Source organism: Aquarana catesbeiana, linkage group LG04, assembly GCF_042186555.1.
Source record: "Aquarana catesbeiana isolate 2022-GZ linkage group LG04, ASM4218655v1, whole genome shotgun sequence".
Classification (NCBI taxonomy): domain Eukaryota; kingdom Metazoa; phylum Chordata; class Amphibia; order Anura; family Ranidae; genus Aquarana; species Aquarana catesbeiana.
In genome coordinates this window covers 192756047-192775297 of record NC_133327.1, presented here as the reverse complement: position 1 = coordinate 192775297, position 19251 = coordinate 192756047, and the positions used below count along the sequence as shown (strand labels likewise).

General features: G+C 41.7%; 1 protein-coding gene across 1 annotated transcript in view; it reads left to right on the top strand.

Annotated features, from left to right (window-relative positions):
- Positions 1-18988, top strand: part of AADAC (arylacetamide deacetylase) — a 101391-nt gene extending 82403 nt beyond the window's left edge. Inside the window, exon 5 of the mRNA XM_073626056.1 lies at positions 10401-18988. Within this exon, the coding sequence (XP_073482157.1) occupies positions 10401-11009 (609 nt within the window). The 3' untranslated portion in view covers positions 11010-18988. The remainder of the gene's footprint in view (positions 1-10400) is intronic.
- Positions 18989-19251: the final 263 nt, after the last annotated feature.

Below are 19251 nucleotides of genomic sequence, written 5' to 3'. Positions count from 1 at the left end.
GAAATGGCCCAGCTAAAGGTGAAAGCCTGTCAGCCTACAGAAAGAAGGTTTGTGCTAGGATTGCGAGAATTGCCAAGGAGGAGGAAGTACTGGCGAAGTTGAAGTTTGACTTCAAACATAAAAAAATTGCAAATGACCGGCTTCACAGTTCTAAGAGAAGACAGATGCGGCCTGAGTTAATGGCTTTGGAGGCTAAAGTGGAAAAGCAGAGTCTGCTGGTGGCTGCATTGAAAGAAACCAGCGGAGCTTTCAAGGAGAAATATGGCAATGATGATCGCTTCCGTATACAATGCGCAGAGGGACCATAGAGTCCAGTGGAGGAGAAGCATCACCAGAGTGCGAGAAAGAAAGGTCAGTGCAAAGCAAAAAAGTTTCTTCGGGCTTGGACTGTGTTTCTGGCCAGCACGCTGGAAAATCTTTACATTCTGAGCCAAGTATCAGTATGCCTGCAGAAAGTGGAGAAAGCTCTGGCACACAGGCAGCGGGTGATCAGCAGTCAGGTGTTTTGACTGCCAGTATGCCACTGGGCCAAGGAAGTTCTGTGCCCTTGTCACCGCAGCAGGAGGCTATGGAGCAAGATGATCCATCTGAGCCTGTGAAGGGAGCAGGAATGCTTAAGTTAATCACAGAAATGGAATCCCCTTTGCATGGTCGCAAGTTTGCCGTTCTGGATCATCTGAGGATGAAGAAGAGGATAGTGATGTCCCCCCAAAACCTTTGAAACATCGGTTGGCTGAAAAAGCCGTTTTTGTTAAAGATTTGTCTATACAACATAATGGAGATGTAGTTCCTATAGATGGTGCTGTAGAGGGCAGTGGAGAGCAAGCTCATCTGGCTGAGACTACCACCTGTGTACAGAGAGCCAGTGAGGGGTGTGCAGACTCTGCTGTGAAGAGTGCTGATAAAGACATCTCTGCTGTTAGTAACCCTTTAGTTACTGGTAATGAAGTAAGAATTACCAAGGGTAATGTAGATGATATTTCTGTGTCAGAAGTCTCTGTTCCATCTGTTGATGAAAATGTTGTTTCTAACTTATCTAAAGAGGGGTCTGTAACTAAAAGTGATGTGCAGGATGTTGCAAGGAGTGCAGTTATTTCCTATGCTGCAGCGGTGGCTGCACCTGTCCCAAGGGTAAGTAGGGCCAGTTATTCTGCGGTCACTAGGACTGATGTGAGTGAAGGTCAGGCCAATCTGACACCATCTGGTAGCTCCTTTAAACGCCGCAATGTGGTTCAATTGAGGTGGACTGGAGAAGGCCCCCCCCCAAATAGGAGAGATGTGGTGGACCGTATTCTGGGGATGGGTTTTAAAGCAGAGGAGGTTTTTGCCCTTATCAGCCCAGTTGGGTCATATGAGTATGACCTCTCCTTTGTCAAGGCGGAAGGATTAGATGTCTTTTGGGAGAGGTATGAGCAGAGGTGGAAGGAGTCCCCAAAATGGGCAGGTTTGTCACCCAAAGTAATCTCTCGACAGCCATTATATAAGAACGTCACCATTCTAGTACGCAATGAGTCCATTCCTGCTGCGGATCTGGTGGTGTGGTTGGGGAGATATGCTGATGTACAAGCTCCATTGAGGAAAGTTGTAGATGATAGGGGGATTTGGACAGGAGGTTGGACGGTGTTGGTAAAACTACATGTCACGGGTAATGTTGTTAAGCACATCCCTTTGTCTGCCTTTATAGGTCGTGATAGGATTATTACTTTTTATGCAGGGCAACCAAAGTTGTGTCATCGCTGTGGTGAAAAGGGGCATTTTTCAAGCTCATGTTCTGTGCAGAAATGTTCCCTCTGTCAGGGCTCAGGGCATGTTGCAAAAGACTGCAATAGTATTCGTTGTAATCTTTGTAACAAGTTAGGTCACCCCTATAGTCTTTGCCCTGAAGCCCTCCATAATCAGCCAGAGGTGGTGGAAGAACTTCTGAGGATGGAGGAGGAGGAACGTGGGGGGCAGCAAGGGGTTGGTGGAGCTGTTTCAGCTAGTCCTGAGGACCCCCCCCAGGTGTCAGTTTCCCAGCCTGAAGGTGTAATCCCTACTGTGTCTGCTCCCCAGTCTGTGCTCTCTACTGTGCCTGTGTCTACTTCTGTTGTGTGTTCTTCCCCAGTGTTTCAAGTGCCCAGTGTTCCAAAAGTAAATAAGTCATCCAGATTGTCTGAGGCTGCCAAAGGGGCAGATTCGTGCAGATCTGAGGTGGCAGCTTCATCAGGGCCTTCCCTAAGGCAGCGTAAAACCTCTAGTGGAGGTTCTAAGGTGAAGAAGGGGGAAGTTGCCACTGCTAATAATGTAGATGAGATCTTTCAGGGTAATGTTTCAGGGGAGGAGGGAGAGTGGACCAAGGTGGGGAGAAGGAGGAATAAGGTAGTCCTGACCTCTGCCTCCTCGGTTTCATCCTTAGAGGTAGATGATCTACCACTGGGAAACAAGTTTGGGTCCTTATCTGAGGGGGAGGAGGAGTCTTCTATTTCCGTGTCTCAGATGGAGGAAGATGAGGTAGAGTGTTCTCTAAAGAGGTCAAGGTCTCCAGTAAGGGTTGAGGGAGCTCAGGCTAAGAAACGCCTACCTCAATCATCCTGATGGCAGTTCCCACTCTGATAAAGTTGGCAACGATTAATGTTGCCAGCATAAAATCTGTAAGGGCTCGTAATATGGCCTTATTTTTGCTCAGCGAGATGGATGCTGATATTTTATTTTTGCAAGAGACCCGGCTAAATAGACTTGCCGATGTCCACCTGGCAAAGAGGGAGTGGAGGCGTGGGCCCTCCTTCTGGTCTCTTGCGGCTGAGCCGTACAGCGGAGTTGCAGTACTTTTTACTGGCATGGTAACGTGTCGGCGGGTTATCGAGGTAGAGATTGGAAGGTGAATGGTCCTGGACGTCTCTGTGAAGGGGCATGATCTGCGTTTAATAAATATTTATGGACCACAGACTAGATGGGAGAGGAAATGCCTCTTTACAAAGATTGAGCCTTTCCTTTTTACATCTCGGCAAGTTGTCTTTGGAGGTGATTTTAACACCGTTACTAGGCCCAAAGACAGGAAAGGCTCCACTGACAGCCTGAGATATGATAGCGTTTTTCTTAATACCATAGCCAGGGAAGCAGGTCTGGAAGATGCGCATATTAAGCGTTGCCCAGACAGCACGGGGTACACATTTAGGCGAGGCAGTTGTGAGAGCAGGATAGATAGGTTTTTTTTAAAAGGGGACTCTGCCTTTTCGGCTCCTGAGTGTCGTATGGTGGAGTTTTCTGATCACCTTTTGCTGTCTGTGATTCTCAATGATTCAGATATGCCACCTAAAGGAAAGGGTATTTGGAGGATGAATTCGGCTCTGCTGGATGACGAGGAGGTAAGACAATCTTTTGAGGATTTTTTTCAGGCTCAGGTAACCATCCTGGATTTCTGTAGCATTAAGTCGGAGTGGTGGGAGCTTGCCAAAAGCCGGATTAGTGGGTTTTTCAAAGCCATAGGAAAAAGGAAACAGCTTGGTAAGTACATTGCCTACCAGCAGCTGCGGAGAAAACTTGATCGCTTTGTCTCGAGTGGTGGAGATTCCGGGGCAATCTCTGAGGTGTAACTTCTCCTTAGGAAGTATCAGTATGACCGGCATGCTTCTTTGGTTCTGGAAAGGGACTACGGGAAATATCACTCGCCCGACCCTTATCAGAACTGCAAACAAAGCGCAGCAGTTAAGACGGTTGTTGGGCTAAGGGATAGTACGGGCTCTTTGACGAAATCCAGGTCAGGGATCCTGGAGGTCTCAAGGTCTTTTTATCTGGATCTTCTGGGGGAGAAGTATCTCGATCGGGCAAAGATGTTGAGTTTTCTGGATTCTACACCAGGTCTGGGAAATAACATTCCGCTTGCAAGTTTGACAGGGGGAATAACAGCAGAAGAGGTAGTCAAAGCTATAGATGGTCTGGCTATTAAGAAAACCCCTGGGTCAGATGGATTGACGGCTGAATTTTATAAGATTTTCAAATCCAGCTTGGTAACTTATCTTGTGGAGGTATTTAACGGCTGTCTGCAGGAGGGTTCGCTCCCTCCCTCCATGAGACAATCTGCTGTGATTCTGTTGTCAAAAGGCAAGGATCCCTCGATGATTGAGAATTGGCGCCCCATTAGCCTTCTTAATGTCGATAGAAAGATTCTGGCAAAGATAATTTTCTGGCGCTTGTCGTCAGTAGCAGACAGATTGCTTTCTCGTCAGCAGCACTGTTCGGTCCAGGGCAGAAGCACTTTTTCAGCGGTGTTAGCTGTCCGGGAGGCTCTGGAACGTTGCAGGGCTGAAGGCTGGGGAAAGTATTTGCTGGCACTGGATCAGGCGAAGGCTTTTGATCGTGTCAATCATGAGTACCTCTGGCTTTTCCTTGACAAGTATGGCCTTGAGGGTGGGTTTATTGGATGGCTTAAGACTTTATACAGAGAGGCAGAGAGCTTCATGCTTGTTAACGGTTGGGTTGGACGGCCCTTTGGGGTTGGATCGGGGGTGCGCCAGGGGTGTCCGCTGAGCCCTTTGCTATACGTATTCGCAATCGACCCCTTAATCAGAAGGCTAGAGAGCGGACCGTTGTGCGGGGTGCCGGTGGGCATTACTGGTGAGCCGCCCTTGAGGGTTGTACCCTATGCTGATGACGTTTCTGTCTTTATCTCTGGGACAGAGGAGGCACAGGAGGTGGTTTCAGTTATAGAGCAGTATTCCGAGGCATCAGGCTCCAAGGTCAACCGTGATAAAAGTGAAGTTTTTTGGATGAGCGAGGGAGGTGAGAGCTTTGCACTTCCAGACACCTTCCCGAGGCCTCAGCAGAAAGTCAAAGTATTAGGCATCGAGTTTGGTCCTGATGATTACAGTAAGTCAAATTGGGAAGCCAGGCTGAATGATGCTGATGTCAAGGTGAAATGCTGGAAAGGGTGGCGGCTCTCCTTGAGGGAAAGGGTGGACTTGATTAAGACCTACCTGATTCCTACCTTTTTGTATGTCAGCTTTGTTTGCATCTTGCCAGAGTCTTGCTATACCAGGATTTATAGTTGTTTCTTCCAATTATTATGGGGAACAGGCTGAATCTTGTGAAGCAGAATGTGACTTACCTATCTAGGTGGAAGGGTGGCCTAGGGATGGTCAACCCGGTTGTGTTCTTCTCTCTGATGTTTTTGAAACACAATTTTGGTAACATGCTAGCAGAGAGACCGCCTGGATGGGTAGGTATTTTCCAGATCTGGTTTAGACCTTTTCTGGGCTGTTGGGAGAGTGGCGGGCCAGTGAAAAGCCTAAGGATCAAGCATGGTAAGCTCCCGGCTTATGTTGCCCTGTGCCTGAAAATTCTTAAACGGTGGCATGTGACAGTGGAGGATATCAGGTCCCTTCCTAGGAGACTCCTGGGGGAGAAGATCGTGGGTACTGTCTTTCATGCGCCACTGGCCTTAAGGGATTGCCCAGGTCATATTATGAGGGAGGGTTTACGTTTAATAAATTCTGAGCGGATTCCCTTGAAATTTAGGGACCAGGCCTGGCTCGCTTTCCACGGTAGGCTCTATGTGAGGGGGAACGTGAAGTGCCGCTCTTTGGACAATCGTGGTTGTCCAAGAGTGGAGTGTCAGGGTGAAGTGGAAACCATGGACCACTTCTTGCTTCAGTGCCCTTTCAATATAGAAGTCTATAAAAAGGTGGGGAGGGCTCTGAATATTCCTTTCCTGCCTTGCATGTCTTATGCTGAGTGGGTGTATGGAGCATTGCAGAATCGCAAGGGATTTGATTTGGACACTCTTTTTCTAGTCAGCTTAGTAGTCCGATATTACACCTGGAATGCACGGTGTCAGGTATCCCTTCGGCAGAAAGTCCTTCCTGTTCCGGTGGTGGTGTGTGAGATTCTTGGTGAGGTAGGGAAAATTCGGGGTCTCGAGAAAGACAGATGGCAGCAAAGGGTCTGGATAAAGGCGTGGAGGAATATCAGGCCTGTAGCTGCTGTTTGTTGATCTCTGGGTGTTGGGTTCTTTCCCTGTTTTCTCTCTGGACACTCCTTTAGATTTTCAAGGATAAACATAATTTTGAAGAAAGGCTACATACACATGATAATCTGTGTTTCTTGGTCTGAATGTTAATCAAGTTGAGTAATGTGTAGAATTGTTGAAGATGTCTGTGCTATTTAGTGATATATGTATATAGTATAATATAATACAGTGATATTCCTCTTGGTTGAAAAAAAAAAACCCTTTTGTTCATATATTATAGGTTGAAGTAAGCCTTTATTATTCTGTTTAGTCGTATATACAATATGTTATGCATATTTAAAAAAAAAAAAAAAAAAAAAAAGGAAATATATGTATGTATATATGTATGTGTGTATGTATGTATGTATATATATATGTATATATGTATAATATTTATTTTTTTATATTTTTGTATAAAAAAAAAAGTTGGAATGTGTTTCTTGTTTGCAAGATTCTCCAAATAAAAAAAAAATTGCCAACTTAATATTGAACCCTACGGACTAAGACTGGGACGCCATTAAAGTTCATGTGCGTGTAAAGGCAGGTGTCCCAATACTGTTGGTAATTTAGTGTATGTTCATCCTTAGAACTGAAAACAAATAGATGTACAGAATTTATTTTTTATCACTTTTTTTACTATATACTATATGTCTGTGGGAGATAATTGTCCAGTTTAGGTCAACCTGGGCCCAAACCACGTCTTCAGACATTTGAAAAGTATAATGTATATATTGCTTGTTCTACATTCCTGAATATTTGTGTTTATATTCAGTCACTCTTCTGATCCACACACCATGCCACACTGGGGTTGATTTACTAAAACTGGAAAGTGCTAAATCTGGTGCAGCTCTGCATAGAAACCAATCGGCTTCCAGGTTTTTTAATCAAAGCTGAAGTTGGAAGCTGATTAGCTATCATGCACAGCTTCACCAGATTTTGCACTCTCCAGTTTTAGTAAATCAACCCCACTGTGTAGACGGATGAAAGACACCAATCTGAAGCACTGAATGGATGGATGGCATCTGAAGCTCACAGCTCCCTTTGTCATCTCCATTACACTGCCTGAAACAATCTGTGAATGGGGGAGCATCTGATTAGTCACAAGATTCTCTCCTTCATTAACAAATCATGTTACAGCTAGTGTAATCAGTGAGATAACTTTTCGCAATGAAGGAGAGGGCAGAAGGGACGTGTGCCAGTTGGATTATCTTTAGTGCAACTGAGTCCAGAGAACCGAAGCTGTTAACAGACAGGACAGCCATGCAGTGAAGATTTTTAGCAGTCTGCACATTGTGGAATGTACATCATTACAGGTAAGTAATGTAACCAAAGATGTAGAGAAATGTACACAGATGAAATACACTCACTGGCCACTTTATTAGGTACACCTGTTCAATTGCTTGGTAACACTAATTGCTAATCAGCCAATCACATGACAGCAACTCAATGCATTTAGGCATCTAGACGCGGTGAAGATGACTTGCTGAAGTTCCAACTGAGCATTAGAATGGGGAAGAAAGGGGATTTAAGTGTCTTTGAATGTGACAGGCTGGTCTGAGTATTTCAAAAACTGCTGATCTACTAGGATTTTCATGCCCAACCATCTCTCGAGTTTACAGAGAATGGTCCGAAAAAGAGATAATGTCCAGTGAGCAGCAGTTGTGTGGAGGAAAATGGCTTGTTGATGTTAGAGGTCAAAAGAGAATGGGCAGACTGGTTTGAAATGATAGAAAGGCAATGGTAACTGAAATAGCCACTCGTTACAACCAAGGTATGCAGAATACCATCTCTGAGTGCACAGCACATTGAACTTTGAAGCCAAAATTGGACAATAGAAGGTTGGAAAAACATTGCCTGGTCTGATCAGTCTCAATTTCAGCTGCCACATTCAGATGGTAGGGTCAGAATTTGGCGTAAACAACATGAAAGCATGTATCTATTCTGCCTTGAATAAGGTTTAGGCTGGTGGTGGTGGTGTAATGGTATGGGGGATATTTTCTTGGCACACTTTGGGCCCCTTAGTACCAATTATGCATCAATTAAATGCCACGGCCTACCAGAGTATTGTTGCTGACCATGTCCACCCCTTTATGACTATAGTGTACCATCTTCTGATAGCTATTTCCAACAGGATATTGCACCATGTCACAAAGCTCAAATCATCTCAAACTGATTTCTTGAACATGACAATGAGTTCACTGTACTCCAATGGCCTCCATAGTCACCAGATCACAATCCCATATAGCACCTTTGGGATGTGGTGGAACAAGAGATTCGCATCATGGATGTGCAGCTGACAAATGTGCAGCAACTGCATGATGCTATCATGTCAATATGGACCAAAATCTCTGAGGAATGTTTCCAATACCTTGTTGAATCTATGCCATGAAGAAGTAAGACAGTTCTGAAGGCAAAAAGGGGGTCCAACCCGGTACTAGCAAGGTGTACCTAATAAAGTGGCTGGTGAGTGTATATATAAAGGAGCTATTTTACTTGCTATAGAGTTTGTACTTGTGCCTATCAAGCCCTAAAACTGAAGCATCTCTGACACACAGCACAGCCCTGTCTATCATAGGTGGAGATCTGCTGTTCATAGGTATGCGCAGGGGGTGTGCCAGGTGTGCCTGGGCACACCCTAATCACCTTGTGCAGCACCAGTTCCCCCTGCTGTCCCACCACCCACAGCGTTTCTGGCTTTCCTCCTCTCCACTTCTGTCAGCTGCTGTAGGGGATGTGTCAGGATGGAGAGTCATTTGCCATGTCATTTCATTTACTGAATGAATACAGTGAGTGATCGATACCGATCACTCCTGTGTCCATTCATAACTGTAGCATTGGAAACTGTGTTTGTGAAGGAACAGGAAGCCACTCAACACTGAGCACTTCCCATTCATTCACTGTCCAGTGCAGCTGAGGCTACAGAGAAAGGGACTGGGGAATCTCTGTCCTCAGTCCCTTTCTCTATCTCAAAAGTGAGACATCAGGGGTCTGTTTGGTCCCACAACAGGGCTTGTAAATAAATTGTAAAAAAAATATTAATAATACTATTATAAAAAAGAATGTAAAAAAATTGAAAAAAAAATGACACCATCCACTGCCCTACTGATAGTGTCTACTGCTCTACTGACATTGTCCATGTCTTAATACATGTTAAAGTTTGTTTACATTCAATTATAATAGTGTGTGTATATGTATGTGTGGTGCACACCCTAATGCAATAGGCTGAGCACACCTATGCTGCTGTTTATATGCGGCAGTTTCAGTTACAGGTCACACATCCTACGATTGGACAGTGAAAAGAAAAGCAGAACTCTAATTAGCTCTGGTCTGTATTACTGTATACTCTCCTCCTTTCACCTATGAATTTGTGTTCTGCACTAAAGACTGTACAGTAGACAAGCCAAATGCAGGTACTCACACTTCTTGCATTTAAACAAAATACATTTCATGATGTATTATGTAGCTGCTTTAATTTGTGTCCTTTATATCTTGGCATTCAGCTTTAAGATATTTCAGAAAATAAAAGTTGGGCAGGTTAGGATGAAATGTGATCTAAGAAATCATGAGAAGTAATGGAAGAATATCTAAGTCTAATGCCCTGTACACGTGATCGGATTTTCCGACAATAAATGTTGGATGTGAGCTTGTTGGCAGAAAGTCCAACCGTGTGTATGCTCCATCAGACATTTGTTGTTAGACTTTCTGCCAACAAATGTTGGCTAGAATGCTCTCAAATTTTCCGGCAACAAATGTGTGCTGTCGGACTTTCCGACACATTCCGTCGGACAAAAGTTCAAAGTACAAACACGCATGCTCAGAATCAATGCTCACCAAACACAACATTAGCAGAAGGAGCCCAAAGGGTGGCGCATGATTATTGAACTTCCTTTTTATCGGCTCTCCGTACGTCTTGTACGTCTTGTACGTCATTACGTTCGTAATTGTTGGCCAACATTGGTGTGACCGTGTGTATCCAAGACAAGTTGGAGCCAACAATCTTTGAACAAAATTCCATGGTTTTGTTGTCAGAAAGTCAGATTGTGTGTACAGGGCATAACAGTATTTGAACAAATAAAATGTAGAGCTTTTTTGATGAATTTAAGTTGTTGCCTTATATCATATCATGGCAGGTACTCATATTAAGGGGATACATCAGTGACTCAATAGATAGGAAAGTCAGGTTAGGTCAGGTTTATGACAGCTATTTACTGTATAATATCAGTCATGGCAACTCCCATACAGTATTCCTGCCACACACAATTCTTCTACTAGTTGATAAAGTAAGAGGTTTGCAGTATCCCATTAAAATGAAATGCACCTCATGCTGGCAACAAAAATAAACTTAATATGTGAAATATGGGCAAACATTCAAGCTCTGATTTAATTATTTAATATAACATTGATTTGACTTTTGCAGCTGTTGCATGACCCTGAAGTCAAAGTGAAACTGAAGATTCAGGCATTAATCTACCCAGTTCTGCAGAGCCTTGATCTAAACACGCCATCTTACCGAGAAAATGGCAATATGCCTATACTGTCCAGGACACTCATGGTGCGTTTTTGGAGTGAATATTTTACCACTGATCAAAAATTATTTGAAGCCATGTTCACTAACAGACATATGCCATCTCAAGAAGCTCATTTATTTAAGTTTATAAACTGGAGTACTTTATTGCCCGATAGCCTGAAAAACCACCACATTTACCACAAGCCTCAATATGGAGACCCAAGTTTTGTTAAAAAATACCCAGCAATTTTGGACACAAGAGTATCTCCATTGTTAACAGAAGATGACAAATTAAAAGGTCTGCCGTTAACGTATGTCATAACATGCATGTATGATGTCTTAAGGGACGATGGCTTTATGTATGTATCAAGACTACGGCAAGCTGGGGTACAAGTAATACACCACCACTATGATAACACCTTCCATGGCATTATTTTATTAAATACATTGCCCTTTGATTTGGAAATAGCTCACCACATAATAGCAAAATATTTAGGCTGGCTTGGTAACAATCTGTGAAAAGCATAAAAAATGTACTATAATTTTTATCCATCTCCAGAAGTGTGACAATTAGAACAGGGAGTTGTTGTTCTACCTTTTCAAGCAGGGTTTAAAATATGAGAACCCTATACATGCATACTGCTGTACTGTCCTTTGATATTGCCGTTTATTGTTCTTATAAACATAAGATGGCCATTATTCAGGAATTTTTTAACATGGGTTATCAGTAAGGAATGTTAAAAAAACAAATATAACCCTGTAACACCACTATGGATGATAAATCTGTATAGTACCTACTGTATATACAGGTCATGTCTGCTCTGATAATCATATAGGAATATGTGTGCATCTGGTGAAAAATGATCTTTTAGTGCTTAGATACCTTCCTAATGGCCATCCACAATCTAATATTTAGGATTTACTTTATCTTTTTTGTTATGAGCAATTCATGTTGTTCCTTAAACTTGATACCTATTAAGTTGTTCTGTCTTCATTTTATGTGGTTACTAAAAGATAATCTGCACAAGCAACAGCACCAAAATACTCTTTTATTTTTTTCCATTGGAATGCTATCCCTACCCACATATGCTGTAGCTCTACACATGCATGTCATCTAATGGATTACAGTTGAATGAAAGTGGGTGGCACAGTGGTGTAGTGGGTAGCACTTTCGCCTAGCAGTAAGAAGGGTCGCTGGTTCGAATCCCAACCACGACACTACCTGCCTGGAGTTTGCATGTTCTCCCTGTGTCTGCGTGGGTTTCCTCCCACACTTCAAAGACATGCTGGTAGGTTAATTGGATCCTGTCTAAATTGGCCCTAGTATGTATGAATGTGAGTTAGGGACCTTAGATTGTAAGCTCCTTGAGGGTAGGGACTGATGTGAATGTATAATGTATATATAAAGCGCTGCGTAAATTGACAGCGCTATATAAGTACCTTAAATAAATAAATGAAAGCATAGTGCAAATAAGCCCACAAAGTAAAAATATGTTTCATTTGTAGGCATACCCAAAATTTTTATTTTTTCCAGGCCCGAGCCAGTTATCTATTAATAATGACACTGGCAATGGGCTGGTTGATTAGTGGGAACATGTTATATTGAAAAAACATGATCTAAATAGCATCACCAGTTGTTTAGATGTGCTTAAAATGTTATATGTTGAAAGAGATATATTTACATCCAGGGCACTTGCCACAGAGAACCCAGCCACCTTCTACAAGATTATTCCTAGATATCATGAGTGAGACTATACACACTTTATTGAGATAAATGTCCCATATCCCTTGCCAGCCTGTTGCAGAATGGGAACAAAGAGTTAATAAAAAAAAGTTGAAACAGAGAGCCTTAAGTATTCATAGACTTAAGATTGTCACCTGATGCGCCTGATTTTGACTTAAAAGTGATGAATATTATGTCACATTAACAGATAAGGCTGTATTTGCATATTGCCAATGCAAGAACATGTAGGCTAGGATAATAACTAGCAAGTATAGGCACCTTATCGCCAGACCAGTAATTTCAACAAAAATATTCCTATAAGTAAAAACCTCCTTTTTGTAGCCATCGTAAAGCCCAGCAGATTCAGAGCCCACCCCTTTACTCCTTCTCCAGCAGCTACAGTTGCGCTCATAAGTTTACATACCCTAGCAGAATTTATGATTTCTTGGCCATTTTTCAGAGAATATGAATGATAACACAAAAACTTTTCTTTCACTCATGGTTAGTGTTTGGCTAAAGCCATTTATTATCAATCAACTGTGTTTACTCTTTTTAAATCATAATGACAACAGAAACTAGCCAAATGACCCTGATCAAAAGTTTGCATACCCCGTGTATTGCCCCCTTTAACATCAATGACAGCTTGAAGTCTTTTGTGGTGTTTGTGGATGAGGCTCTCTATCTTCTCAAATGATAAAGCTGCCCATTCCTCTTGGCAAAAAGCCTCCAGTTCCTGTAAATTCTTGGGTTGTCTTGCATGAACTGCACGTTTGAGATCTCCCCAGAGTGGCTCAATGATATTGAGGTCAGGAGACTGAGATGGTTAACTCCAGAACCTTCACTTTATTCTGCTGTAGCCATGACAGGTCGACTTGGCCTTGTGTTTTGGATCATTGTCATGTTGTAATGTGCAAGTACATCCCATGCACAGCTTCCTGGCTGATGAATGCAAATGTTCCTCCAGTATTTTTTGATAACATACTGCATTCATCTTGCCATCAATTTTGACCAAATTTCCCGTGCCTTTGTAACTCACACATCCCCAAAACATCAGCAATCCACCTCCGTGTTCCACATTAGGAATGGTGTACCTTTCATCATAGGCCTTGTTGACTCCTCTCCAAATGTAGCGTTTATGGTTCTGGCCAAAAAGCTCAATTTTGGTCTCATCACTCTAAATGACTTTGTGCCAGAAGGTTTGAGGCTTGTCTCTGTGCTGTTTGGCATATTGTAAATGGGGTACTTTGTGGCATTTGCGTAGTAATAGCTTTCTTCAGGTGACTCGACCATGCAGTCCATCTTTCTTCAGGTGCCTCCTTATTGTGCATCTTGAAACAGCCACACCACGTTTTATGAAGGTCCTGTATTTCACCTGTTATGTGTGGGTTTTTCTTTGCATCCCGAACAATTTTCCTGGCAGTTGTGGCTGAAATTTTAGTTGGTCTACCTGACTATGGTTTGGTTTCAACAGAACCCCTCATTTCCACTTCTTGATTAGAGTTTGAACACTGTTGATTTGCATTCTCAATTCCTTGGATATCTTTTTATATCCCTTTCCTGTTTTATACAGTTCAACTGCCTTTTCCCGCAGATCCTTTGACAATTCTTTTGCTTTCCCCATGACTCAGAATCCAGAAATGTCAGTGCAGCACTGGATGAAAGATGCAAGGGTCTGTCAGGAGTCCAGAAACTCATTGATCTTTTATACACACACACACACACACTAATTACAAGCAAACAGATCACAGTTGAGATGGTTACCTTTAGAAGCCATAAACCCCTTTGTATCAACTTGTGTTCATGTTATCAGGCCAAAATCACCAGGGTATGTAAACTTTTGATCAGGGTCGTTTAGGTAGTTTGTGTTGTCATTATGATTTAAAAAAAAGTAAACACAGTTGATTGATAATAAATGGCTTCAGCCAAACACTAACCATGAGTGAAAGAAATGTTTTTGTGTTATGATTCATATTCTCTGAAAAATGGCCAAGAAATCATAAATTCTGCCAAGGTATGTAAACTTATGAGCACAACTGTACATAAAGATAGTGTAGAGAGATGAAAGGAGGGGCACAGGAGCTGGGTCAGCACAGAGAGTAAATTGACACCCACAGAAGAGAAAAGGGGCTGTGCTAGGGAATTGACTCTTCCTTGACTAGTCAACTTTCTAGTAAGCTTAAAGGCAAGTGAGTAAAAAAAAATGATTTGTTGAAGGGGAAAACACTGCAAGTAAGAAAAATAATATTTGATGTTTCAATGATTTTACTTGCATTTTTTATCAAGCTGGTAACAGGAAACTCTTAAAGTTCCTGAGCTGATCTTTTGCAAAAATATTTATTTAGAGATAACATCACATCCCATAGTCAGTAACCATGGCTAACTGTAGCTCAAGGGTTGGTAGACTATTAGATTCCTTCATAATTACATATTTTATTTCTTTTGTTACCTGTATTCATTGTATTGTTGACAGGGCAATATTCAGGTGGGTGGGAAATGAAAGAACGGCAGTAAAAAAAAAAAAAATCTATGTTATCACATGGTGCCTAGACTTTAAGCCTATAGAAATACTTATTATCTAGGAGGTCATCCTTTTTTCTACAGTCATAGAAAAGACTAAACCAAATGCGTCCACATAAACACCTAAACCACACATATTCAGGTGAAGACTAAAAAAAATGACAAACATATTCATTCTGAAGAAGACTTTCGAGCAATCAATTACACAAGATGCTATGCTATAAGTTATTTCCCAAATTTCACTCTAATTTAGCAAGGAACTTCAAAGCATTGAAGTGTTGTGATTAGTCTAGTAATGCTTTGCTACAACTGGTATCTCTGGGTGGGTATCATTTTCTCCTTCCTGCCTACTGAATCTACTTAGCATGTTTGGTTAAGCAATTCAAACTCACTAACATTACACAAGTGGCTTATCATATATTTGCATGTCTATTAGTATTTAGCTAACTCATCAGCATGTTGAAGGGAGATACTGAATGGGCACCACTGCCTGCGGACAAGGGGTAACCATGCCGCCTACCCCACTACATTAAAAATAATAAATGTTAGTTGACACCCTATGACAACAATTTTTCAGACCTCTCCACCAGGCCTCACGTCAGGACAGCGTCTTTTCTATGACATTGATCTGTTCTTACCTGTGCTAGCACTAGTTAACAGAGTCATTTCAGGTTAACAGTGCAGAACACTAACTCCTCCATTTCTTCAGCACTGTACACTTGTCTTGCTTCAACCCTTGGTGTTGAAGGGGACATTGTTCTCTTGTAAAGCTTTGCTTCTTTAGTGGTTCAGGCCCTGCCCCTAGGAAAGCTCCATACTGTAGCAGTCTTAAGGTAGGGACTCACTGCTGAGAAGAGCATATTTAGACTAACACTAAACAACCCTTTTGACCTGAACCTTTTTCCACAGGCCACCACCATCCCCATCGATGTTACAAAAGAACTCGTAATCACTCTTAATCATTTACACTTCATTCCCCTTGTTGCATAAGCTGTGAGAGCACACTTACCTTCATTAGGTGACCAGACCAAAAATGAACTCGTATACCGAGGATTAATTCACAATATTAGCACATGGTTAGAATGCTCCCAATCAGACATGCCGTCTTCACATTCATTCCCAATACAACTGACTAGTCAATAACAAACCCATTCGTTGAAGAGACGGTAGGGCACACAACTTTGCTGTAGTGTAGGTATTACTGATAACAATAGTTTCCTTGAGGTAGCTTAGACTAAGCATTGTTTTAAGCTGTACAATGGTACAATGTTGCAGGCTGTACAATGGTTTGCATACCTTTGGCTCATATACTTCCCATACATATGGCTGGTAATTTTACACTACCCAACTCCAGGTCCTGTCATGGGTGGATTCCCTCCTCCAATAACAATCACATTGCAGGATGTGTAGCCTTCCCACCTTTTCCATAGAACACTCCCCTATATACCTTCACAATGGGGAGTGACCTCCCCACTAGTCAATGCACCACCTCATGCAATTAACTCCACTGATACCGGGCCTTAAAACATACATGAATATGGTGACTATATAAACACCTACCAACAAGTTCATGTTTAGCATGATAGCTGAGGTTATTTTATAACGGCTTAGCAAAACATTAGGATACATATTGAACAAACAGCCTTCTGACTTAGATGTGCAAGCTTTAATTCAATACCATAGATGGGGAGACCTATGACTCTTATGTTTTCAGTCAATACCATAGATGTGAGACCCTATAACTGTTATATGTTTTCAGTCAATACCATAAATGGTGAGAACTATAACTGTTATAAGCTTTCAGTCAATACCATAGATGGTGAGACCTATAACTGATGCATGCCTAATTATCTTAGTGTAAATATAGTTTCATGTAGCTGTATACAATCACTTCTTGTTTTTAATAATGGTTTAGCATTCTGCTTCAGTGGAGTCATGAGTTTACAGTATGTATAGTTGGAACAACATTCCTAAATATATTTCTGTTTTTACATAAAATGTTGTATTTCCTAGCAGCATATGGCAGCTCAGAACCTCTATAAATATCTTGCCGAAAGGGTATTTCTACTTTGATGTAGTGGTGTGTTGTTTACAGTCAAAATGGTCCTGAGACCCATACAAGTTAGCTTAACTATCACTATGGTCAGCTATGTCGGGAAGATCTCCAGCAATGAGGCAGACAAGGGCACCCTTTATCTTCAGGCTGGGGGTTGATTCCTGGGGCTAACCACCCCAACATGGAAAAAGAAAAAAATTGTTGCAAAGCCTAACAGGGCCAATCTTCTGCATGTGGCTTATACGGGGCAGTGTTCATAAGGAAGTACAGTAGTTTTATTTTGCTAGAAATAGAGAGATCACTATGGCTTGAAGAACTGTTCTTAATCTAAAAACAGATCACCTCAACTGTGGCCAGGGCACTTATTTGTAACTAAAGCTGACAATTCCATTTAATGTAAAAATCAAAGCAACCTGTAGACAGCAATTTGCATTATTCATTTGTTGACATCCCCATGCTGGTGTCTTCAAGCTGATGTTATTGTTGGTTGCAATCACTTAAAGAGAAGTTCCCATTTTTTAAAATAAATTAAAAGCCAGCAGCTACAAATACTGCAGCTGCTGACTTTTAATAATCGGACACTTACCTGTCCCACAGTCCAGCGATGCAGGGTATAAAAGCCCCGCTCGTCTCCCCCTCCGTTTGGCGGCACCAGCATTGCAAATGTGGGTGCCCGGCTGTGGCTTCACAGCCGGGCACCCACTGCACATGTGCGAGCGGCGCCGCACGTCGTGATTGGCCGCTCAGTCATCTGGGACCTGTAATGTGTCCCAGATGATTGACAAGAGGGAGGGAGCAGAGCTGAGCCCTTCCTGCACCGAGGGGAAGTGATGTCACCAGCCGAGGCACTGAAGGAGGCAGACTACGAGGGACCCCCTAGCAACAGCCATTTAGAGGTGAGTTCAAAAGAAAATGTTTCCTAATGTTTTTTTATTTTTTTTAGGCACATTCATGCATTTTTTTTGTGTGGAACACCACTTTAAGAACAGAACCTCTGGAGTAAAGTTAGATTTCTGCTTTCAGAAGGTAAATGCCACTTAACATTTTTTTTGTTTTTAAGTGGGATCATGGTTTTAAAATTAAGGTGCAAGAAAGAATGAACTATTGTACCCACTGCCAAAATATTCCGTGTGGAAATCCAAATTGGTTATAACAGAGATTTATACAAAAACTACAGTTTGCACCAAACTAAATACTAAATCTGCATAAGATTGGGTTGTTGCTAGCACTTTAATCCAATGGAAGATTATAATATAGTAGCTAACAAACTGACACTTGAAAATGCCAGTTCTTAGGCACCAGCATGTAAAGGTTCACTGCAATTGCTCACCTTCTCCTGAAAATGCAAGTTGCCTGGCTGTTTCTGGCTTTTGTATTTTGAAGCATGTCTAAGCTGTACTGCAGAGTGAAAAGCATTAGAAGGAGAAGCCTAAGCAGGCTTTGTACTGATCCTTAGCTAAGGGATTTGAGCCTACAGTGCAGCCCCCAATTCTGTTAATCTGAATTCATAAAACAGGGATAAATTGGGTGGTGGGCAGACATCTGAGTCTGGTGGAGTGAAAGGTAGAGAGATTTGGGTGTATCATTGCTATTAAGTGAGTTAGGCCCAACTGTAGTCAAGAGTACCTAATCTGGATACTTGTTCAAAGGCAATGACTCAGAATGTACTCAAGCAAATGATGAGGATGAAAAGGCAAGCAACTAGTATTTATAGAATGAGAAAACATAAGTGGTAGGGGATGTTTTTATCTCAGTATAGGTTTCATTTACCAACAATTGCACTGCAGAATGGTTAAACCTGGTTTATAAGGGGGCAAAGGCAGTAAAATGTGTATAGCCCAAAGCCCAAGGTATGCTGTTGGCTATTGCTGAGCCTGTAATCTGTGATATTGTAGTAGGTACTCAGAATAATGGAAGTGGAGAATATTGACTATCATTTTCTTATGATCTATTGTTTTTACTTTTTAATTTGATCATTAAAATGTCTTCACTATAGGCCAGCATGGACCTGTGTGTGCAATAACTTTTACTTTGCCAAGATTTCAAAATAGGAGTATTGCGCAAATCATATAAATGTAACCACATTTTTATTGACAAATTAAATGTCTATTTTTATGTGTGCACTGCATTACAATATTTTACTGCTGTTTCTGGTCAATGTTTGAAATGTATGTCATTTTTTAATTAAATATCCTGGTAAAACCTGTGGTATGTTATCTGTGCTTTTAGACTTGAGTATTGGCGGTATTTCTTTTGTTAAAATATAATTTTAGCATTTTTTATGGTCGTGTTTATTGTAAATAAAAAGATGAACGTTTCATTCTTCACATAACTATAGTCTTGGTAACTAGTGGTTGTGGAAAGCTGTGTCATCTGATGCATAGAATTTACTGTTCCACAAGCCCCCACGAAAGCTTTTGGTAAGCTTTTATTTCTTCTGTGTAAAGTAATGGTCAAATTTATAA